This window comes from Clavelina lepadiformis, chromosome 3 (assembly GCF_947623445.1).
Source record: "Clavelina lepadiformis chromosome 3, kaClaLepa1.1, whole genome shotgun sequence".
NCBI lineage: Eukaryota > Metazoa > Chordata > Ascidiacea > Aplousobranchia > Clavelinidae > Clavelina > Clavelina lepadiformis.
In genome coordinates this window covers 24,053,885-24,076,741 of record NC_135242.1, presented here as the reverse complement: position 1 = coordinate 24,076,741, position 22,857 = coordinate 24,053,885, and the positions used below count along the sequence as shown (strand labels likewise).

The following is a 22,857-nucleotide window of genomic DNA, read 5'->3' as shown; positions in this document are numbered from 1 at the left end:
ATATATCGGTCCCTGTATTAAGCGAGTCCTTCAATATTTGCATAGTTGGGTTCATATAACTCACTCGTATGTATGCTGGTGTGCTGTTTATTACAAAACATCGTTTATATCGTCTGCACGGCTTTGTATTTATCGGTTCATAAACAAATGTCTTGTAAAAACTAGGGCTGGAACAATTTGGCTGGCAAATATTAGCCGCTAGTGACAAAGAGCTCTTGGCGACTAAAGATTTTGTCCGCCATTAACCGAAAGCGTACAAGTAGGAAAGAACTGGGAACAAAATTGTTGATAATTCATTAATTCAAGGAAATGTGTTACTCTGTTAATCATTTTAATGCTGGAATACCAACTTTGTGGGCTAGCAGAACATAAGTTGCTAATATAACACTTTTCATCACATTTATCAACAATATAGCAGTTTAGCCTGCGATTGACAACGTGACATGACAATTAGCGACTATGGTGGCTGACGGTAAAAAAAAATCGGCTAAATTGCCTGCCGTAGGAAAAACATGGCGAATATATTCACGAGAAATGTATAATTGAATGACGGCGTGGTGCCAAATTTGTACCGGGTATTGTGAAGTAAAAATGTCGCATGACTCAGAATTTGTCTTCATACAAACTTTTCAAGGTTTGTTTCGTTATTTGTAAGTTAAATTTGTATCTTTGAGCTTTACCTGAATACGACGGCAATCTCTAACATTTTTAAATGAAAAACTTACTCTGAGTCATGCGACATTTTACGTCACAATGCCCCGAACAAATTTGGCAAGACAACCGTAAATCATTTTATGACGTGCAGTATAACGGAATGACAGAATTAATATATTATGACGTAACACACGTGGCAACTTATAGTTACAGTTTGCTGCGTTGCCGGTCTAAATACAGTTCAATGTTTACTTGGTTGGTTAAAATCAACTCGTGGATTAAATTCAGTCGCAACGAAGTTTCATTTTAGTTTCTTTAAGAGGTTCAAATCCCTTCCAACCACGCCAAATAATTCCATGCCGATATCCACTTGATTGACGCATCCAGACTCCATTGAGTAATGAAAAGCCGCAGCTACCAAACCACCATCCCTGAGATCCTCCAAAGCGAGTTGCGCAGTTTGCACCACTAATATATAAAAACATGAAAGATTAAAATTCCTTTGTTGCATCTATTTATATTCTATCTTATACGTTACTGGCAGGTTATAACTGAAAATTCTACTGAGGTTGTGGCACTTAATGTTTATTGAGTTGAACATATTTGTTCCTGAACATAAGATGACGTACTGGGAATCGTTATCGCTATCTTCTGTCGAGAATGCGCGACCATTGTTAGACATTAAAGTGTCCCCTGCATTTCCGCCGTATCCGGAAACACGAAGCCGATATAAATTTTCAGCAGATTCGATCGAAAACGAGCTGCAAAAACAACAACTTGGTTTAAAAGATTCGAATCCAGACGGCTAAGTTGTAGTTTACTCAACAAAGTTTTACGTTGATTAATAAATGTAAGATTTTTAACATCTTCGTTATTTATGTCTCAACAATCGTCTTATGACCTATAATCGGCGTGACGTTGGTTTCCATCGAAATCCCACAGCTCTATCTTGAGTCTGCATCCTCCTTCACGTGTCATTTCGTGGATGTTGTCGAGTCCTGTAAGTAATGAAGCACGAATAATAAGAACAAAAATCATAAAAATAAAATGCGTTTAGCTGAACAAACTTCCTCTTACCATGCCAAAATTCCCCATCAATCTGGCCAAAACCGTTCGCGTAGTCGTCCCATCGTCGACTAAAACTAACACTTCCGTCAATTCTTCTTTGAAAAATCTGTTATTAATTTGATTTTACATTTTAGCACAAGTGTAATACGTTTAATTTATACGTTTAAATAATCTTCAGTGTATTACGTCATAATACAAGAAGTACGGCAATATTTACACTTCGCTTACAATACGCAAGATATATCTTGTTAAGATGGATCTCTTATTCCAGTGGCATGTTCATATTTTTGCTAAAAATTTTAAGTTAAGAAAAGTTTAAACTCATGTTGTAGGTAGCTGTTTGCTGCAGGTGATTTGGGTGAAATTAATCAGGTTTACGTGGCGCTGGTTGAATTTCGCTCGTTTTCACTGCAAGCGACTTATGCAGTTCAATGCAATTGTTTCGCATGCTGCATAAATGAAGCGAATTAGACACAACAGTAATGTTGGCATGCGAAACAGCAATTATTATTAGCGCACAGTGATTTTATGCATCGTGGCACGTGACCCAATGTGGGTTTATGTTGGGATCTACACAACCGCACACGACTAACACTCCCACAGCAATCATTGTTCCATTGTTGCGGATAGTTGCATTAAACTTACAAATGCACTGTTATATTAAACAGTTTTCAATCCATTGTTTGAGTTTGTCGGTAAGCGTTTTCGAATCAACCGCAAGTTGGCAAACAACCTTCATTCAACGTTTTGGGAATTAAGTTTCAGAAAAGTGGAAAAAGGCAAATTTAAAAAAGCGCGAATGCGTGTGGAAACAAATTCATTGTCGCTTGTGTTTTCTTACATTCTTGCTACAATGCAAATGAATAGCACACAATGCATTGCCGCCTTGAAGTCAACACAACTTGATAACTATCGCTTCAATACTACACAGTAAGTGTATATACTTCTATATATGCTTTTATACCTTTCAATACTACTGTAAGCTCAATATAATTTGTAAGCTGTTCCACTTATAACTGTGGAAAGTCTTTCACTCACCGTCCATCCATCCTCGCAATAAACTTCAATTCCACTCGTCAAACGTTGTGGACCGTGACGTAGTGACGAAACACATGAACGAGGAATGAGAAATTCTTCTAACTCTGGAAACTAAACTTCTTGAAAAAGTGACAACAAACATAATATTCTTCATCTCACATCAACTTACTTGCAAGTCTGGTTATTATGTCGGTCCCTAGCGACCCCAGAGCGCACGATTCTCCTTGCAACCCCTTCTGTCCAACTCCTCCGGGTTCTCCTTTGGCTCCTGGATCCCCCTGAGCTCCCGGAATTCCGGATTTTCTGGATCTTCCAACATCACCTTTGTCACCTTTCTGCATGGTGGAGTTGACCACGTCATTGTTACAATCAGTGGTAAGGACTTGACGACGTTCTTCCGAGTAGGTCATCATGACGTAACAAGCCAATGATAACAGAAGAACCGCTTCTCTCATGGTTGACTATCCGTTCCGTTGAAGTTGATGATATGAAATCCCACCAAATCGCTGCTCTTTATATAGCCCACTTCGCTTCTACGTTGACGTCATATAGGCTTGGAAACTTGGTATCAAATCTTCAAAATGTTTTCTACGAAATACCGAAATTCCTTTCTTGACGAAAAACATGTTTTGCACAAACACATTCAAAGCTCAAATGTTTAAAAAGAAGCGTAAGTATTAAGAAAGCTTGTACGTCAAGAAGCGTGAGAAAGTGACGATAAACATCTAATTTATGTGCCGGAGAACATTTTAATAAGACGATTGACGTCACAAGAAGCTTGTTTTCGACAGAAATATTTTCACCTCAAGCGATAACGATTAAAGATTGAATTTTTTACTTTACCACATGAACCGCATTTGCGTCAGTAACAGAACACATGACGCTGCATATTAGGTATGCAGTATTTTAACCCAAATTAGCATTTTCCAGGACATTTTCCAAAGTAACAATTAACATGATTCATTCATTGTGACACGATTGTGACATGATTGTGACCTGATATGTATTGATCGTCGTCGACTCACATTATTTTTTTACTGGTCCGCACAAGTTATGCCAAATGTTTGCAAGAGTAGTAGCTGCAAAACCATAGAAATTCGTGTGAGCCGTTTCACTGAACTCAAAAGTGATTGTTTTTGGTGCAGGAGCTCAATGCATTGTAATTATCGTCGCATTTCTTTTCTGTTGTCATTGTATTGTTTCATTGTACCCTGGGAACTGGGCTAAAAAAAAGCTCACAAAATTAGTGCAAAATCTCAGTCAACAATGAACGTTTTTAAGCATGGAGGTACGTTAGTCATCTCACCAAACATAAGCTTTCAGCGCATGTTGTAATATACTGTAGTGGTGTTATAAGTAATAACTAAATAAATAAATAACTTAATGTTGATAGGTATGAACTAAGTAATAAGATTTCTATGTTGGCCATGCTACAGCCATGTGCTTTCTTGATTGTGAATTGTGATTCGTATGTGGAGTAATAACGTTCATGTTCAAGACTGTCTAAATACAAGAGATTCTGCCGAACGTCTTATCGACTTAGTTCAACACATAATATCACGAGAGTAGCGATATTAACATGGTGGCAGCGAATCCTGTGTTGTAACAAGTTTATCCTACGAAGTATACTAACATAGACCTACAATACTGTACCGTATTAGCCTATTTCCTGATAGTATCCATGTGCAATGGAAGGATTACGGTTACCAGAACCTCTAGACATACATTCAGCGTCTTTAACGGAAGACTACCGACGTTGGAAAGAACAGGTAGAAGTCTATCTTATAGCCAGTGGAGCTGATGCGAAACCTAACAAAGTTCAGCGATCCACCATTCTTAATTGTGCTGGATCTGGTATGATAAGTGTAGCCAAGCACTTCATTTACACAACAGGTCAAGACAAGGACGACCCGGCAGAACTGTTCAACAAAATGGCCGCATATTGCAACCCAAGGCAGCATGAGTCCCTTGAAGCATACAAATTCTGGAGAGCCACATGGTCAACAGGCAACTTTGATCACTTTTTAATAGAGCTTCGAAGTCGTGCAGAAACCTGCAATTTTGGAGACATGAAAAGTCGCATGCTGCGTGACAAGATCATCTATACTGTACCTGATAAGGTGCGCCAAGTGCTACTAAGAGAAAATGACCTCACTCTTGACAGAGCCATTCAAATCTGTCGTTCTTTTGATTCGTCTGGTGCACAATCGCAACAAATGCAAGTTGAAGATGGTACCGTACAAAAAGTCAGTAGCAACAAGCATGAATATGCCAACAGAGGAACTCGTCGTCACACATCACTCCTGTCAGAGTGCAACTTTTGTGGTAAAAGCCATAAACGTGGAAAATCATTTTGTCCTGCGTATGGGAAGAAATGCGCAAAATGTCATGGTTTGAATCATTTCAAATCAAAATGTCGATCACGAGTTCACTGCATTGAAGATAAGCAAGCTACATTACGAGAGGTGGAAAATGAACCTGAACAAGAATTTTTGCATGCTGTGCACGATGGAAAAGACAGACTGACTGCTTTACTTCAAGTAAATGGTTGCACGGTACGATTTCAATTGGATACCGGTGCTGATGTTAATACTATATGTAAGAAGTATGTGCGATATACTCAACTCCAACCTTGCACCAAACAGCTGACAATGTGGAACAAAACCAAAATTAAGATAGCTGGTCTTGCAACGTTAAATGTCACCAACACAAAAACAAACGAGGTATATCCTGTATTATTTCATGTTGTTGATAATAATTTGAATTGCTTGCTAAGTTATAGCACAGTAACAGAAATGAATTTGATAACTGTTAATGCTGATTCGTTTATTGCAAATGTTGTACATGATGATGTTATTTTGGGTGATTTAGGTACTGTATCTTTAACTGTTGATAGTAGTGTCAAACCGAGAATTTTACCTTGTCGCCGCATACCTGTAGCCTTGCAAGAAAAAGTTAAGCAAGAGCTTGACAAATTGGTTGCTAGTAATGTCATTTCAGTCATCGATGATCCGACTGAATGAGTCAGCCAAATGGCTATCGTATCCAAGCCTAATGGAAAAATAAGAATCTGCATTGATCCGCAGCCTCTCAATGTCGCCTTACAGCGTGAACATTACAAACTGCCTACCTTGGATGATATATTGCCTGCTCTGAAGGGTGCAAAAGTGTTCAGCAAACTTGATGTTAAGCATGCCTTCTGGCACGTTAAGTTGGATGATGCCTCCAGCCGACTGACTACTATGATTACCCCTCACGGTCGATTCCGATGGAACAGACTTCCGTTTGGTCTGAAAGTGAGCAGTGAGATCTTCCAAAAAAGACTACACTCAGCCCTGTCTGGACTGGAAGGTGTATTTGCAGTGGCAGATGATGTGATTGTTATCGGTTGTGGAAAGACCACAATCGAGGCTGAAACACACCATGACCAAAATCTAACAAAACTACGTGAGAGATGTCATGAATGTAACATTTTGCTAAATGAAGAAAAAACTGTAACCAAAGCTTCGCAGATCACATTTATGGGTCACTTGATCTCCAACAACGGAATAGCACCTGATCCTGCGAAAATCGAAGCAATTCAACGTATGCCTTCTCCTGAAGATGTTTCCGGTGTGAAACGATTTTGTGGCATGGTACAATATTTGGCTCGTTTCCTGCCAAACCTAGCCAATGACCTGGAACCCTTACGGAAATTGACGAGGAAGAATGAGAAATGGAAGTGGAGTGAAGAGTGTGAGAAAGCAATGAATAAAGTTAAAGAAAAGCTCTGCGAAACTCCTATTCTGACATTTTTTGATCAAACAAAAGATCTAATTCTTCAAGTAGACAGTAGCAAAAGTGGTTTGGGAGCAGTGTTGCTTCAGAATGATCAACCCATTGAATATGCTTCTAGAGCCCTGACAAAGACAGAGCAAAATTGGGCTCAGATTGAAAAAGAACTTCTTTCTGTTGTGTTTGGTCTGGAACGTTTTGATCAGTATACGTACGGACGAAAGGTTATAGTTCACAATGATCATCGACCCTTACAGTCTATTTTAAAAAAACCTCTGAGTCAAGCGCCAAAGCGTCTCCAAGCTCTCATTATGCGCCTGAATCGTTACGATATTGTTTTTGAATATGTCCCAGGCACTGCATTAGTAATTGCTGACACATTAAGTCGTGCCTACCCGGAACTTCTCGATCAACCAAACCGAATCGCACAAGTGGTTACAGAACCAATTCTAGATGAAATTCCTGATGAACGGTTAAAAGAAATAAAGAGTGCAATACAAAAGAATGAGGAATCTCAACTCCTGCTCGAAGTCATCAAGAATGGGTGGCCAGACAACAAAGAACATTTGCCTCCCATCATCAAACCCTACTTCTCCATTCGTGACACACTGAGTCATGAAAATGGCATCATTCTAAAAGGCGAGAGAACCTTCATCCCTCAACCTCTTCGATCAGAAATCAAATCTCAACTCCATTCAGCTCACCTTGGTGCTGATAGCATGTTACGAAGAGCTCGCGAAACCGTTTTCTGGCTTGGAATGCCAAACGAATTAAAACAACTGGCTCATGATTGCACAATATGCCAACAAGCAAAGCCAAACAACCAACGAGAACCATTACTGCTACATCCCGAAGGTTTATCACCATTTGAAAAAGTTGGTGTTGATTTATTTGAGTTGAACCAAAAGTCTTATTTAGTCACGGTTGACTATTTTTCAAATTTTGCTGAAATTGATGTCATGACCTCAACAACTGCAAAGCACGTAATCATTTCGTTGAAGCGTCATTTTGCCCGATATGGAATTCCTAAATGCATTGTATCTGACTCTGGACCCCAGTTCATCTCTACAGAATTTCAAAGATTCTGTCAAAAATGGGCCATACAGCACTACAAATCATCACCAGGACATCAACAATGCAATGGAAAAGCGGAAGCTGCTGTGAAAACACTGAAGAACATGCTGAGACGTACTGCACAAGATGGGAAAGATCAGTGGCTGGCACTTCTGGAATTGCGCAATACGCCACGACAAGACGTCAACTGCAGTCCTACAAAGATATTGTTTGGTAGACCAACTCGATCAGTGATACCGATTCACATTCCAAAAAGCAAACATCTTGACATCAATCGTCGTCATCAACGCCGCACCTCAGTCAAACAAACCTACGATAGCAAAAGTCAACCAATGTCAAAATTGTATATCAACCAACGAGTTTATTTCCAAAGTGCGGAAAAGAAGGGATGGCAAAAGGGTAAAATTGTACGCATACTTGGGCCTCGTTCATATTTGGTAGAATCATTGGATGGTTTTCGTTATTTTCGTAATCGAGTACATATTCGTGTTGACCATAGCAAGTCTAACAATGTGTATGAAGATACTGATTTTAACTTTACATTTTCGACACCTAACCAAAACAGTCAACCCACAGCTAACAACTACACTGTTGCTAACACACGACCTAATCGTACACATAGAATGCCAGTAAGATATAATGATTATGTACTGTAAATACTGTGTTTGTGTCACCTTGTTCTGTACTGTAAATACTGTGTTTGTGTCACCTTACCTTCACTGTTTTATTTCTTGCCACTCATTATGCATGTAGCTTCAAACTCACATATATTGCGAGTAGTATGTTATTTCAGTATTTTCTGTGTGATGTTATTTCAGTATTTTCTGCGTGCTCATAAAGCCTTCTCACTGTTAGTCTTTACTTAAAGAAAGGAGGATGTTGATAGGTATGAACTAAGTAATAAGATTTCTATGTTGGCCATGCTACAGCCATGTGCTTTCTTGATTGTGAATTGTGATTCGTATGTGGAGTAATAACGTTCATGTTCAAGACTGTCTAAATACAAGAGATTCTGCCGAACGTCTTATCGACTTAGTTCAACACATAATATCACGAGAGTAGCGATATTAACACTTAATATCATAGCAATTGATGAAACCGACAGCAAGGTAAGAAAGTTTAACTGCTAGAAACAGTTAAGGATCGCTTTTCGGTTTGAACTTGCTATGTATCTTGCTCCTGCCATGTAATAGCAACTTTATCGAACACGCACCTTCCGATCTGGAGCTCACATAAAGTTTACACAACAACCAGCTACGCATAAGAGAAGTTAATTGCTTGAGGCAACATATTTTCTCTGCTGATAATTGTCAGATTAACTGATGGTATCATCATCGTGGTATCACTTAATGGTATCACTTAAAAAGTTTTTTCTTCACGTCAGAACCGTTTTGATGGTACTTTGATCAAGAGCTTCGGTGACAATAGAATAATGTTACATATTACATAGGTTATACGTAGCAATGCAAAATGACATGTTATTTCCTGATTGGCTAATGTGTTTGTATAAAAACTAAGGTTTGGTTAAAATCTCCTCTTCTTGTCTCTACACATAATATCAGTTTTACCTTCTGGACTGTTCATTACTGAATTGGAGTTATAGTTTTGTTTAAATGTGAAAAGATGATGAAAATGTTTCTAATGTGATACAACTTATTTCGGACAATATAACAATTAGACTTTATGAAGCTGGTGTTGATTTAAAGAAACATTATAGAGAAAGCCGGCGAAACGGAGTCAAAGACAATTGTCGGGGAGTTCAAAAAGAAAGGCTAATAGCCTTTGGCTTTAGGCCAACCTTAAAAGCAATCCACATCGCCATCCCCACAGAGAGATGCACACGAGCTTGAATTACTGAATTTTCCTCACGCTTTTCCGACATTCGTTCTCTACAAAATAAATTCAGGCTATTCAGTACTCCGTTTGATGTGGACGCCAATACCTTTCCCGAAAAATTTCAAATGGACCTTATTCAAGTGTGAATACATATATTTTGCTCTTTTTGTGATTGGTATGATTGAGATTGCAGCAATGTAGCGTAATATACTGAAGTGAGTGTGAATTATAGTATTAATGAAAGTTCCGGCCCGCCAAAGAGTTGTACACTCGACATTTGGCCTGTGACTAGCAAAAGGTTGCCGACCCCTGCTATAGACAAAGGCGCTGTCCAAGTGCTGTCGCATCCAAGTGATTATGTGTCGCGTGATTAAATGTCGCGTGATTAAGTATCCAAATCGCGTGATTAAATGTCCTAGTGATTATGTGTCGCGTGATTAAATGTCCTAGTGATTATGTGTCGGTGATTAAGTGTCGCGTGATTAAGTGTCGCGTGATTAACTGTCGGTACACCTCATTAAACCATTTAGACATTTAGCTTTATCTTTATGTTACCGAAAATTTGTAATTCGTCAGAGCAATGTTGAACTACATATATTTGAAAATCACGTTGTCTCCCATTTAGCTGGCTTCTGAAAATGGCGCTTCTTTTCTTTCAATTATTTTCAAGAATATGTCATCCCTCCTTTTCTAGATCGATTTGTTCATGTTTTATTTGGAGATTTTAGCATTTTGCGCCATTGTTTAGCAATTTGTTTCATCGTATCCATTGTGTTACCTCGCAAAACAATTATCAATTTTTCAAAAAAAACTTTATCATTTGCAGCCACTTCTGAACGAAGCTTTATATACAGTCAACCATTTGATTTTCACATATTTATTCGAACATTTCACTGGCGCAGGACAAAAGTATGTTCGAAATTAATCATTTTAATAAAATCATGTTTTTATTGCAGTTGTTCTGCTTTTAAACAAGCTTGTAGTAAAGTATTAGAATTTGCGACTATAGGTGTTATTACAGTAAACTATTTTAAGACATTTTTAAGTTTTTATTTGATTGTTTTGATTAATTATCCGAGATTTTTAAGATTTTTTACAGACTACACTATTTTGCAAGCCAAAAATGTCGTTACCAATATTGTTATGATTGCCTGCCTATCAGGGCCATGTTAATCACAACTATCTCGGCGGTTACTAAGTTCAGTTGTTGTAGATTTCTGGAGAGTTAATTGCTACTATATCAGAATCGATCACGACTACTTGCCTGAGGGTGTTATTATAAATATCACATGACTTGGACGACCGCATGCTCAGTGATTCATGAAAATCATAAATTTTTTCGCGTGCTATTTTGTTGTTGTTTGTACGGTAAATAAATTCAATAAAATGCTTTCTTAATTTCGCGTTTCTTTAAAGTTAACGTTTTTTTGTTTGTCGGTCATTTTATGTGCGTTGTTGGCTTGTAGTCTGAACTATATTCTGGCTCTGTCTAAAGAAAACATACCGCTTATATTTGGCACAATTGGCTTAAAACATTTGTTTTACCGCTCATAGACATGTTGGTCAAAAGTCTATGAGTTTTACTTATTTTGCTGGTGCTATACAAATTAAAAGTTTTGGAAAGTTTTAGGAACGCAGCAAATTTCTACTCATTTTACCAAGAATCTTGCAAACACGATCGCAGACTAATCATCAATTTTCACTTTGTTCCTTTGAAGAAGTTTTCGCTGCAGTTTGTTATTTTAAACTTAAGTTCTTTTGTTTTCTGTGAAATGAACTTCAGCCGAATACGATCTTTCATATCGGCGATGGTTTGCCTGAACCATCTCAGCATAGTGGCTTATGAGACCTGCAGCGGCGAAGCTGAAATAAATCATTACCAGTGCAAAGATTACATCGGAGTCGGTGGCAACATTACTGTACAGGCGCCTCTGCCACTGGCATCGTCATTATTGTTTCCCAAAATGTTTAAAAAGAATTTGACCAAGTCGTCAACAACAACAACCACATCTACTTTTCATCAACAATTTACGCAACCCTGGATGAAGCCTGTAAAGTTATTCTCCAACCCAACCATTACGTCATGCCGTCTTGCCGTCTTGCCCCGGGCAATGTCCAACAGCGAATGACGTATCTGACGGTGTTGTTGACTCGGTTGGAAAGAAAATGCGTACAGGTCCAACTGTCGTTGTTTGTCTTCAACCCTAACTTAACCGTCATGACGTCAACCATTAATTAATTGTTCCTGTCATGTGACTCCAGTCCATCACCGCTTAGAGTCGCAAATCAGGCATTGGATGGATGCCCAACCAATCCTGGATTTGTTTTTAATAAAACGGCTGGCTTGGAGAACAAATGTTGTTCGGCGTGCGTGTCATTCCAGATTCCAGTGGTAGCTCATCACAAAGAGGTGTTCGGGCATATTCGCATCAAACTCCGCACCAAAGCTCAAAGCGAGTTTTGCAGCCACAGCGCTTCAGTAAAGCGATGCAGTTCAGTGCAAAAACAATCACTCGCAGAACAGGATGTCACAGACGAAAGTGACAAAGTTATTGACCAAATTATTTCTTCGAACAACCAAGCGAACACTACAACCTTCAACATCTTTCCTGAAGATGGCGCTATTCCCTTTACGTTAAACGTGACACAGGCAGTCGATGGTAATAAAAGTTTCGACAAAGATGTTGCAACTGACCAACCGATTGATGGTTCTTCTTGGATGCGCTTATTTGCGGAGTGTTTGTTCGGACGCATTCCTTCCAATCTTTGTCGAGTGTCATCCTACCCGGCGTAATGTCTTACAGTTCATAACGTTTTGTATCTGACGGTTCCGTTTACGCGGTTGGAATGAAAACGATTTCATAGTCAAGGCCCAAGTCCCATCGCCTATCAGCTTAAAGTTTTTCCACACCCCAAATTTACCGAGTTTAAGTTGTCTATTGATGTTATCTTTCTCCCAAATAACGTTTTGTGTTCATATTTAAACCCATGCTTGCATGCACGTTCGTGTGTAGAAAGTGTAATTACAAATGTGGTGAAGTGTAAGTAGAAATTCGGTCCGAATTGATTTCACACTTATGCTAGAAATCGAAAAGAAGAGTCCAGTCTGGCTTACAGCTTCAATGTTAAAAACATACAGACCAGTAAGTGCAACAACACTTGGATTTTTAGTTGTTTCTATAAACACATTTCTACTCCACATTAGCATCAGAAGTTAATATTCAATCAGTCATTTTATTTTTCGTCATTGGCGCGGTGGGGACGAACAAACAGTGCTAGTTGCAAATAACATGCGCTAATGCACGGGAATAAGCGACATAGCCTAGAAGGCTTAAAAATCTGCAAAAAATAATGATGGTGTCAACTTGCTGATGACAAGTTGCACGGCTAAGAAACACAGAAATACAGCAGCTAAACGTTCCACATTTGAAGTCAGGTTATCCAGATTACAGCAGACGAGCAGGTGATATGTTCAAGCCACAGATTGCTGATCCTTTGTAGGTCCAATGCTGTACATCAGTGGATGGGAAAATAAAACCCACCGTAAAAGAAACCCCATCCCAGGCGGAAGCCCGGTTTCTTGAGGCCAAATATGGAAATAATGTTGGTGTCGAGCACTAGATTGTACAGCACAATTGCACATCGATGATGATCTCAGTATAGATGTGATGACGTTGCTTCTCGCTCCGTTATGGAATCTTCTTTGACAGGCACATCAACATTTATGAACCAGAAAGAGATGTCACGACGTTGTCGTTATAGGTGGTGGTGTTGTGGAAAATCTTTTTATAAGAAACCAATGGGTCAAATAGTGTTCCAGGATCATTTTTCAATTAAATGACCAGATTTGCGAACTCCGATCTGGGAAAACAAACGCCCGAATTTATGAAAGAAAACTTATCTTATAATTTTTTTTTTATTTCAGTTTTTTTCATCATATAGCAATCAGTGTCAAAGTGCTTGTCAGGCAAGGTAACCATGCACATGCTGGATGCTTACTGCTTTATGGTTAAAATTTGACAACTACAATTTAGTGGTAGATGGAGAGGCAGCTTGTACAGAATAACAGCTACTTTCAAATCGTTGAAGAAATCACATAGAATAATATGGTAGGCTTATAGGCGATATATAATTATACTAACTGGTACGTAATTGATCCTTTGTTAGTCGGAGGCCGGGATTCATTCCTGAGTGTGTTACGTCATCAGAAGATTGGAATGCTCTATTTCCGATTTCACTGCAGCCATGGTCTGTTGCTTCCTTCATGTTCAAGGCAATAAGACAGAATTTGGTCGGTCTCATTTACTCTCCATTTCTTAGGCGAAGGGTTGAAAACTATTCTGAGAATTAAACTGAAGATCATTTAATGGGAGTGTAACCAAGATTTTCCTTTGCCAGGAAACCACCTGCTTTTACGGCTAGTCGATTAGCCAGTTTCTGCTCTCCTATCTTTTATGAGCATTTCTTTAATAAAATCAATCGTCTTTCTTGTATTAAAACCAAATGTAGGCTGACTCAACTCTTGGTCACCAAACCATCGTACCATCCACATTCATTAATCAACGAGAAAAAGGATTAGCGGGGAGCGTGACATGCTTCGGTAAAATATTACTACACAACAACAAACTATACTGCAAACTAGTGCCTTAAAAATTGAATTAAATAACATTAAAATACAGTGCTTTTTATAACATGCGCGAAAAGATATTCTCGTGACAGGAGTTGAAACATAGTTTAGAATTAAGATTGTACAGTTTGGATGAATGAAGGTCCAAGAACCAAATCTCAATTTATCAAAATTCAGTTTTTCTTTTTGCAATTGGTAAAAATGGCTTCCTTCATACTTAAACGCGTCTATTGGAATACGCAGCCGAAATATTTGTTCAATTTGACTTCACATCGCGAAACCAAGCTTACACAAGTCGCCGTGAAATAAACCACATCATGCCAATTTGACATTTTCAAATAAGAATAAAACTTTTTGATCTGTGGTGGCCTACTTGCTTGAAACCCGGTATTTAAATATAAAGGTTTGTTATCCTTTTAAAAGAGATTGGGCATAAAATTTTCCATGCAGAAAACACTAAACCAACGATTTGTTATAGGCAGTAGTGATTTTAGGGTGAGGGGAGTGAGGCGTTCGCTTCTGGGCCTTGATCTACAGGCCCCCTGTTTGTGTATGCAAGTTCTCTAAAAGAATAAGCGTTTGTTTCAATAAAAGCAAGTTAAAAGCCAGGTTCATTTTCACTATAACGGCGGGTCGTGGCACTAAGAAGAATAAAAGTGATTTAATAGAAACAATAGAAATAGTATAACGATAAAAACTAACAGTTAAATGGAACAAGTCAACATACACTCAGGCTCGAGCCACGGTCAAACAACTGCCCTAAGAAAATCAACCAAAAGTACGAAAAACTCTTTACCCGGAACGATCTAATCCTTTTCTGTCCGTGTCTCCAAACCAATCATTAATCTGGCTCTTAGGAATGAACCGACAGTTGACGCCAAGACGGGAAATGTTAAAAATATGTATGATGCAAAACAAACTCATCGTAAATACGCAAATTCCCCGTCCAGTTTCTTCCTAAAATGTTCAGAGTTCATGGGGCAGTTCGGTTAGTGAGTGTTGGTTACAGCTTATGCGCAAACATAGGGCATGTGGGCATAGCATACGGCGTTGTCTGTACTCCATACTTTTAATGTGATCTTTTCTCTTCTAATTTTAGCGTTAAGTCGATGCATCTGCTGGGTGTAGTTTTTAAGTATAAGTTTTTACTAACACTCAAATTTGACTCTTTCACTGGAGACTGTCGTGAAAGGAGCTGCTGACCTGGCTAAACATCTGCGTTTTACGTAACACATGTCTTTTGCGTGCTTGCTTTATGCTGTGTGACTTGGTGTCAATCTGTAACACACTTTACTTTCCTGTAACGTCAGCGTTGACTTATAATCTTGGCATAAAACAAGCACTTTATGCGCAAATTACTAAAACAAGTTTGTTGGTCCTTTGATAGTTAACTATGTCGATCCAGGTCTATAATTATGTGGCTTCGGGTTTAGGACCGAAATAGATCGGTCCCTGTATTAAGCGACCTCTACTTACATATTTGTGTTCATTTTACTCACTCGTATGTAGCCTATGCTGGTCAGCTGTTTATAACAAAACATCGCTTACATCGTAAACGTGGCTTTGTATTTAGCGGTTTCTAAAACAATGTCTCGTAAAAACTAGGGCTGGAACAATTTGGTCGGTTAATATTAGCCGCTAATAAAAAAGAATTTGGCGTACAATTTTTTGTAATACATTAATTCAGGGAAATTGGTTGCTATGTTAATCATTTTAATGCTTGAATACCAATTTTGTGGGCTAGCATAACATAAGTTGCTAATATAACACTATTCATCACATTTATCAATAACATAGCAGTTTAGCCTGCGATTAATAATGTGACATGACAATTAGCGGATATGGCTGCTAACCACCAGCTAACGGTAAAAGAAAATCGGCTAAAATTCCCAGCCCTAATAAAAACATGGCGAATACATACACGTGGAACATGTAATTGAATGACCTTGTCGTGCCAAATTTGTTCGGGCATTGTGACATGAAATTTCCCATGATCCGGAAAGAAATTTGTAAGGTTGGTTTAGTTCTTTATAAGTTACGTTTGTAACCTTCAGTTTTACCTGAATACGAAGGCAATGTCCAGGAGTTTTGAATGAAAAACTTACACTACGTCATGCCACATCTGTACGTCACAATGCTCGGAACAAATTGGACATAGAAACCTTATATCATATTATGACGTGCGGTATAACGGAATGACAGAGAGAGTATATTATGATGTAATGCACGTGTCAACTTATACAGTTTGCTGCGTTGCCGGTCTAAGTACAGTTCAATGTTTAATTGGTTGGTTAAAATTAACTCGTGGATTCCATTCAGTCGCAACGAAGTTTCATTTTAGTTTCTTTAAGAGGTTCGAAGTAACCCTTCCAATGATACCAGATAATTCCACGACCACCTCCACTTGATTGACGCATCCAGACTCCATTGAGCGCTGAATGGAAGCAGCTACCAAACCACCATCCTTGACTTCCTCAATAGTTAGTTGCGCAGTTTCCACTACTATTAAATTGAAACATGAAAGATTAAAATTACTTTGTTGCAACTATTTATGTTCTATCTTATACGTTACTTGCAGGATATAACTGAATATCCTACTGAGTTTGTAGCACTTAATGTTTATTAAGTTGAACACAATTGTTCCTGAACATAAGATGACGTACTCGGAATCGTTATCTTCCTTCGAGAATGGGCGACCATTGTGCAATGTTAAACTGTCCCCTGCATTTCCGCTGTATCCGGAAACACGAAGCCGATATAAATTTTCAGCAGATTCGATCGAAAACGAGCTGCAAAAACAACAACTTGTTTTAAGCATAATTTCTTACCAACACTCAGGTGTGACTCTTTCACTGGGGTTCGTTATGAAATGAGCTGCAGACCTAGCAAAACTTAACTTTTGCCTAACACAGGGGTCGGGAACCTTTTTGGCGAAGGAGCCATGAAAGCAACATATTGTTAATTTTTATTTCCGTTAGAGCCATATAATATTTTTCAACACTTAATGCAACTAACGTGTGCATTTTTAAGCAAAACCAACTATTTTAGACAACGGTAGGCCTAAATGTCTGAATTTACTCTTTAATAACATGCTAATTACTGTTATTGTGATTTCTGGTGCTGCATGGTACAGAAATGACAAAACTACAACGAACAGAAAAGTTTCATTCGTAACAATTGTGCTAAGAAATGCCAGCTTAGATTTATCTGCGAGCCAGATGCCGTCATCAAAAGAGCCACATCTGGCTCGCGAGCCATAGGTTCCCGACCTCTGGCCTAACACATGTGTTTGCGTGCTTGCTTTATGACGTTGGACTTGGTGTCAAAGTAACACAGTTTACTTTCTTGTGACGTCGGCATTGATTGATGAAACAAGCAGTTTATGCGCAATTAACCAAAACAAGTTTCTTGGTCCTTTGAATGCTAACCGTGTCCATCCAAGTCAATAGTCAATAGTATTAAGCGACTTCTACTTACATATTTGTGTTCAGATAATTCACTCGTATGTATGCTGGTTTGCTGTTTATAACAAAACATCGCTTGTATCGTCAACACGGCTTTGTATTCATCGGTTCAAAATCAAATGGCTTCTAAAAACTAAGGCTGGAAAAATTTGACCGGGTAATATTAGTCGCTAACGCCTAAGATCTCTTGTAAAGGATCCGAAAACGTACATGTAGGAGAGAGTTTGGAGAAAAACATTTTGTAATTCATTAATTTAGGGAACTTTATTACTCTTTTAATGCTTGAATAACAACTTTGTGGACTAGCATAACATAAGTTGCTCATATTAATTTTTTCATTACATTTATCAATAATATAGCAGTTTTGCCTGCGATTAATAATGTTACATAACAATTAGCGATTATGACAGCTAACAGCTAATGCCATCTGGCTAAAGAAAATCGGCTAGAATTCAAAGCCCTGCTATAAAAGACGAAAAATATTTACACATAGAGCGTATCGTTGAATTATGGTGCCCCCCCAAATTTCTACAAGATGCCAAATTTGTACCAGGCATCATGACCTCAAAATGTCGAATGACTCACAGTTTGTCTTCCCGGAAAGTAATTTTTAAGGTTTGTCTTCTTATTTGTAAGTTAAATTTGTCTAAGTAAGTTTTACCTGAATATGACGGTTATCTTCAAGATTTTGAATGAAACACTTCCATTTCAACTTCTCAACAACACTTCGTGATGTGTATAATTAGTAATTACTAATTACTTTCTTGTTTCTAAATTTTATGCTAATGTTAATTTTGTTTAATGTTTTGCAAGCAACATTAGCTCTTATGATTGTGTGGCGTTCGGACAATTGCATAATTGCAATCATTATATAAATTGGCATTGCATAAGTTTTGATTCTTCTCCAGTGCAGATAATAATGTTTGCAAAGCTTGTAGCGTGCTGACGGTAGTTGAAGTATTTCAAGTAGCGTCATATTGATCGTATGATAGTTTGTACGTAGCTAATGCATTATTTCTAGAAAATGGTAGTCATAAAAATAGTTCCAATTGACCTGTGACGTAGTTAAGAGTGTCAAGTGGTCTCTGCACACATAACAAATCGATTTGAATTCTTTGTGAGAAAAAAGCTTAGATTGGAATTATGTGCACGTGATTATGGGCTAATTGGCAAAAGCTGATTGGTCAATATTTTAGTATAAAAACAAATGTTGGATTTAAATCGCTCTCTTCTCTCTTCTAGTATTCAGAGAAATTCTTTCTTTCGGAATTATTCCTGTAAATTGAAGTAATTGCTAAGATATTGGGAATTGGAATCATGGTGTAAATATTCTAATGCGGACAAGTTATTCGGACAATATAACGATTTGAATTTACGAAGTTGGTGTTGATTTAAGAAGCAGAACAGAGACAGTAAACGCAACGGAGTCAAAGACAATCATACGAGTCAGACAATAAGACTAAAAGACTTGGTTTGGCTTAGGCCATCCCTAAACCATTACAACACCACCCATTTCCCATAATTGTTTCAAACGAATTTAGATAAAATCTTAAAGAATGTATTTTTAAAAACTTCTACTACCATTTTTGAAATGTTTTACATAAAACCGAATTCTGTCTAGCTGTAAAATTGTCTGCAGCAGATGTTTTTGATTTGGGACAGTTGTTTATTGTGATGCAATAAATCAAGGACATTCTTCATTACTTTACTTCAATGACAAACGTGTGAAACGTTTTGTTAACCAGAAGTAGGCCTATTCTATGAAATTTAAATTAACGAATGCTGTGGCAAATCAACATTACGTCAAAAACACCCAGATCTTGTTAGCAAATGCCATCATGTTGCACAATAGAACACTCATTATTTCATTTTAGAAATATTTATTTCTTGGTTACTTGTTTGGCGTATAACTGTAAGAATAATTGATCTGGAAAAACAGATATTGATAAAATATCATTCCATAGATTTTCGTTATCAAACCAAGAACTTCGCAAAAAAATTGACAGTCACAATGAAGAGAGACAAATTTAAGCGAATCAAAATTACAAAAATCAGTTCACTTTGTGGAAAACATTTCAAGGCAAATGGTTTTGTTGAAGGAGTAAATTAACGCAATCGCCAGCGTAAACAAAAATGTCTGAAAAACGAAGTCGTTCCCTAATTCCTCTTTCCCATCCTATCTTTGTGCCCCACCATATAGTCCAGTCAAAACAAGTTTGACCCACCACTAATTGCAAATGTTTCGACCCATACATTTTCTGAAAGCTTACATCATACAGAATAACTTAGTGGAATTTAGTGGAACCCCCTTTTTAGGGGTAAAAACAAAATGGCCGCTATGTGTCCTTAAAAATCTTCATTTTTCCATGTTTGTTCACCTAATTCATATAAATTAGGTCTGTAAAAGAGCTCATTCTATATTTCTGGTACAGGAATCCAAAAACAGACATTGGAAAGTTGCAATATGAGACAAAAACGTGTCTTTTTAAAATTTATAACAATTAATAAAAAATAAAATGGCCTCCACAAGTCCCAAAAATCTTTAATTTTTTCATATCTTTTCATCTAATTTAGTTCTGCAAAAGACCTATGTTAATAACTCACTGTAAATCGAACATAAACCCTTAAAAAGTTTGCTAGTTTGATCATATTCATGTTTCTTTAACTTGTAGATCAATATTTCACAAACATTACCGTTGGTATTAGGACGTAACTATCGTGATAATTGCGCTGCTTTGCCTGAAAAATTTAGTTCTGCAACAGACCTCATTCTCCATATCTGATGATCTGGGAAAGACTGCATATCCTTCTTGTAAGTGTGTTGTATTTTATTGATATCTCTACATTATGAATGAATGTGTTTTTTGCTCGAATTCTATACTGGAATGTGATGCAGCTGTGACTTTGACAGCGAAAGGTGTTGACGGAATTGTGAAAGCAAGTGCACAGAGAGGAGAAAATCTGAACATTGTTGTTGGTCAGTCTGTACACGTGGAGTGCAGAAAACGTTACACCAATCCAAAAGCACTCTTGGTACAAATGAAAAAGCGTCAGGAAGATCAAGATGAAGATCGTGGTCAACACTCACTTCGTTCAGAATGCACTTTCTCTTACAGAGAAAACTGTATATTATGTGGATGTCCTGATATGTATGATGGCAAAAAAAATGACCATAAGCTTATTCCGATTAGAGCTTTGAACTTCCGTGATAAGCTACTTCAAGCATGTGTTGCTTTTCCTGGAACCTGGGCTGATGCTGTCAAGGGGAGAGTCCTCTATGTACACGATTTGCCAGCTGCAGATTGTAATATCAACTTTCGCACTGGCCGCAGCATTCCAAAAGTTTTTGATGGTGATTACCCATTATCTACCACATGCTGTCCGGAAAAGCAGTGATTCGCGCAGTTAGAGGACATCTTTTGGTGGATGAAGCCCTTAATCCACTGTTAACCTCGTCAGCAGTAGATATCAAGTTGTCTTATATTCCTGAATCCGATGGGTGCTTTTCAGATGACCACGAACAGGACAACCACTTGATTCTTCAGTTGAGACATCTAATGAAACGACTACTATTAGGCGCAGTGTCTCCATCAGATTTAGATCAGAATGAAGTGCTTCAGTGCTTAGAACAGAAAGTACAGCAAACTAAAGACACCCTAAAAGAATTTAGAACAGCACGACTTTGGCTACAATACATTTTGATGGTCACAATCCTGTGCAAATTCATTAAAGCAGACCGACTAGGCTTATGGCCATTGCATCTGCAGTCCATGTATTTAATGCTTCCGTACTTGGCAGCATCAGGTCACAATCACTATGTGAAAAGTGTCCACTTGTACCTAGCCAAGATGTCCAAACTTCAGAGTGAGATGCCTCTTGTCCACAAGCAATTCATGGAAGGACATCACGTTGTTCGTCGCACAAACAGATGCTGGGCTGGTCTCTGGACTGAGCTGACAATCGAACAATGTCTAATGAAGAGCCTGAAGTCAAGGGGTGGACTTACAAGGGGGCGTGGATTGACAGAGACACAACGACTCATCTGGGTTCTATCTGCACCAGCATGCGCCCAAGTAAATGAAACCATGCAAGAGTTCACAGGGGTGAAATTTCTCACCAGTGAGCAACACAAAGAGAGTACCCCAGCAAGGATGAGCAGAGATATGAAAGATATTCAAGATCTAATTCAGTATTTGACAGTGAGAAATCCATTTCGAAAGGATGGCCCACCAAGCCTGAGAAGCATAGTGATAGGCATTGCAGCTCGTGACAGTGTCAACTGTGACTCAGCATGGGATGTAGGTATGAAAATCCTTGCACTAATGCCTGGAATAAAGGTGACTGAGCATTCCTTCAGAAAGAAACACCAAGCCATCACCATGGGTGCAAAAGAATCGGTCAAAGTCAAGGACAGGGAAGTGAGTGTTGATCCCATCCTCCTAATTCAACGTTTAGTCTGTGCTGGCACAACAACGAATCAGCTACCAGAGGTATTCCAGTATGAACTTTGTCAATTTTCGTCAGCCTTGTTTGAATCAAAGTCCATCATAACACCAGCCAACAAGGCCTCCTTGGCTGACTTCTTGTGGTCTTCATCAATTGAGTCTGCTCCAAAACCATCTAAGCCCTTAGTCGATCATGTACTATATGGAGGTGCCCTGCTCCATAAACTTCGTTGGACAAAAGGAGCTTGCATGGGATGAAATTATGCAGATGTACACTGATTATGTGATGTCCAAATATGGAGCCTGTATTGTTGTGTTTGATGGTTACGCAGATTCGCCTTCCACAAAAGATGGTGCTCACTTCCGAAGAACTGTTGGTAGGATTGGGGCTGAAGTAATCTTCGATCCAACAATGAAGCTCCAAACCAAAAAGGAAGACTTTCTTGCTAACCATAAAAATAAACAGCGACTAATCCATATGATAGGGGACAGACTCGAAAGAGCAGGATGTGTTGTCCACCATGCCAGAGGAGATGCAGATGTCCTGATAGTAGAAACCGCGATGTCATCTGCACAGCAACAAGACACTGTAGTTTTAGCAAGTGATACTGACATTCTGATTTTGCTCATACATTACAAGAAGAGTAATACCACACACAACATCTGCTTGCAAACAGCATCTAAAAAGGGCACTAAAAAACCATCAAAGTGCTGGAACATTTCAGTCACCAGAAAACTTTTTGGAGAAACTGTGTCAAATAATCTTCTCTTTGCCCATGCACTGTTGGGATGTGATACCACTTCAAGGGTATTTGGAATAGGCAAACAGAAAGCTGTTACAAAACTAAGAACTGATGAAAACTTCAGCACAGCTGCA

At 38.4% G+C, this 22,857-nt stretch overlaps 2 protein-coding genes across 2 annotated transcripts; one reads left to right on the top strand and one right to left on the bottom strand.

The window, feature by feature from the left end:
* Positions 1-71: 71 nt before the first annotated feature.
* Positions 72-3,257, bottom strand: LOC143450449 (microfibril-associated glycoprotein 4-like). The gene is made up of 6 exons (XM_076951009.1): positions 2,930-3,257; positions 2,761-2,864; positions 1,732-1,828; positions 1,556-1,652; positions 1,284-1,415; positions 72-1,122 (listed from the first exon to the last, which is right to left on the bottom strand). The coding sequence occupies exons 1-6, from the start codon at positions 3,213-3,215 to the stop codon at positions 939-941; spliced, it is 900 nt and encodes a 299-aa protein (XP_076807124.1). The 5' UTR covers positions 3,216-3,257; the 3' UTR covers positions 72-938.
* An 18,126-nt stretch (positions 3,258-21,383) lies between these two features.
* On the top strand, positions 21,384-22,238 carry LOC143449882 (uncharacterized). The gene has a single exon (XM_076950211.1). The coding sequence runs from the start codon at positions 21,384-21,386 to the stop codon at positions 22,236-22,238; it is 855 nt and encodes a 284-aa protein (XP_076806326.1).
* The last annotated feature ends 619 nt before the right edge of the window (positions 22,239-22,857 follow it).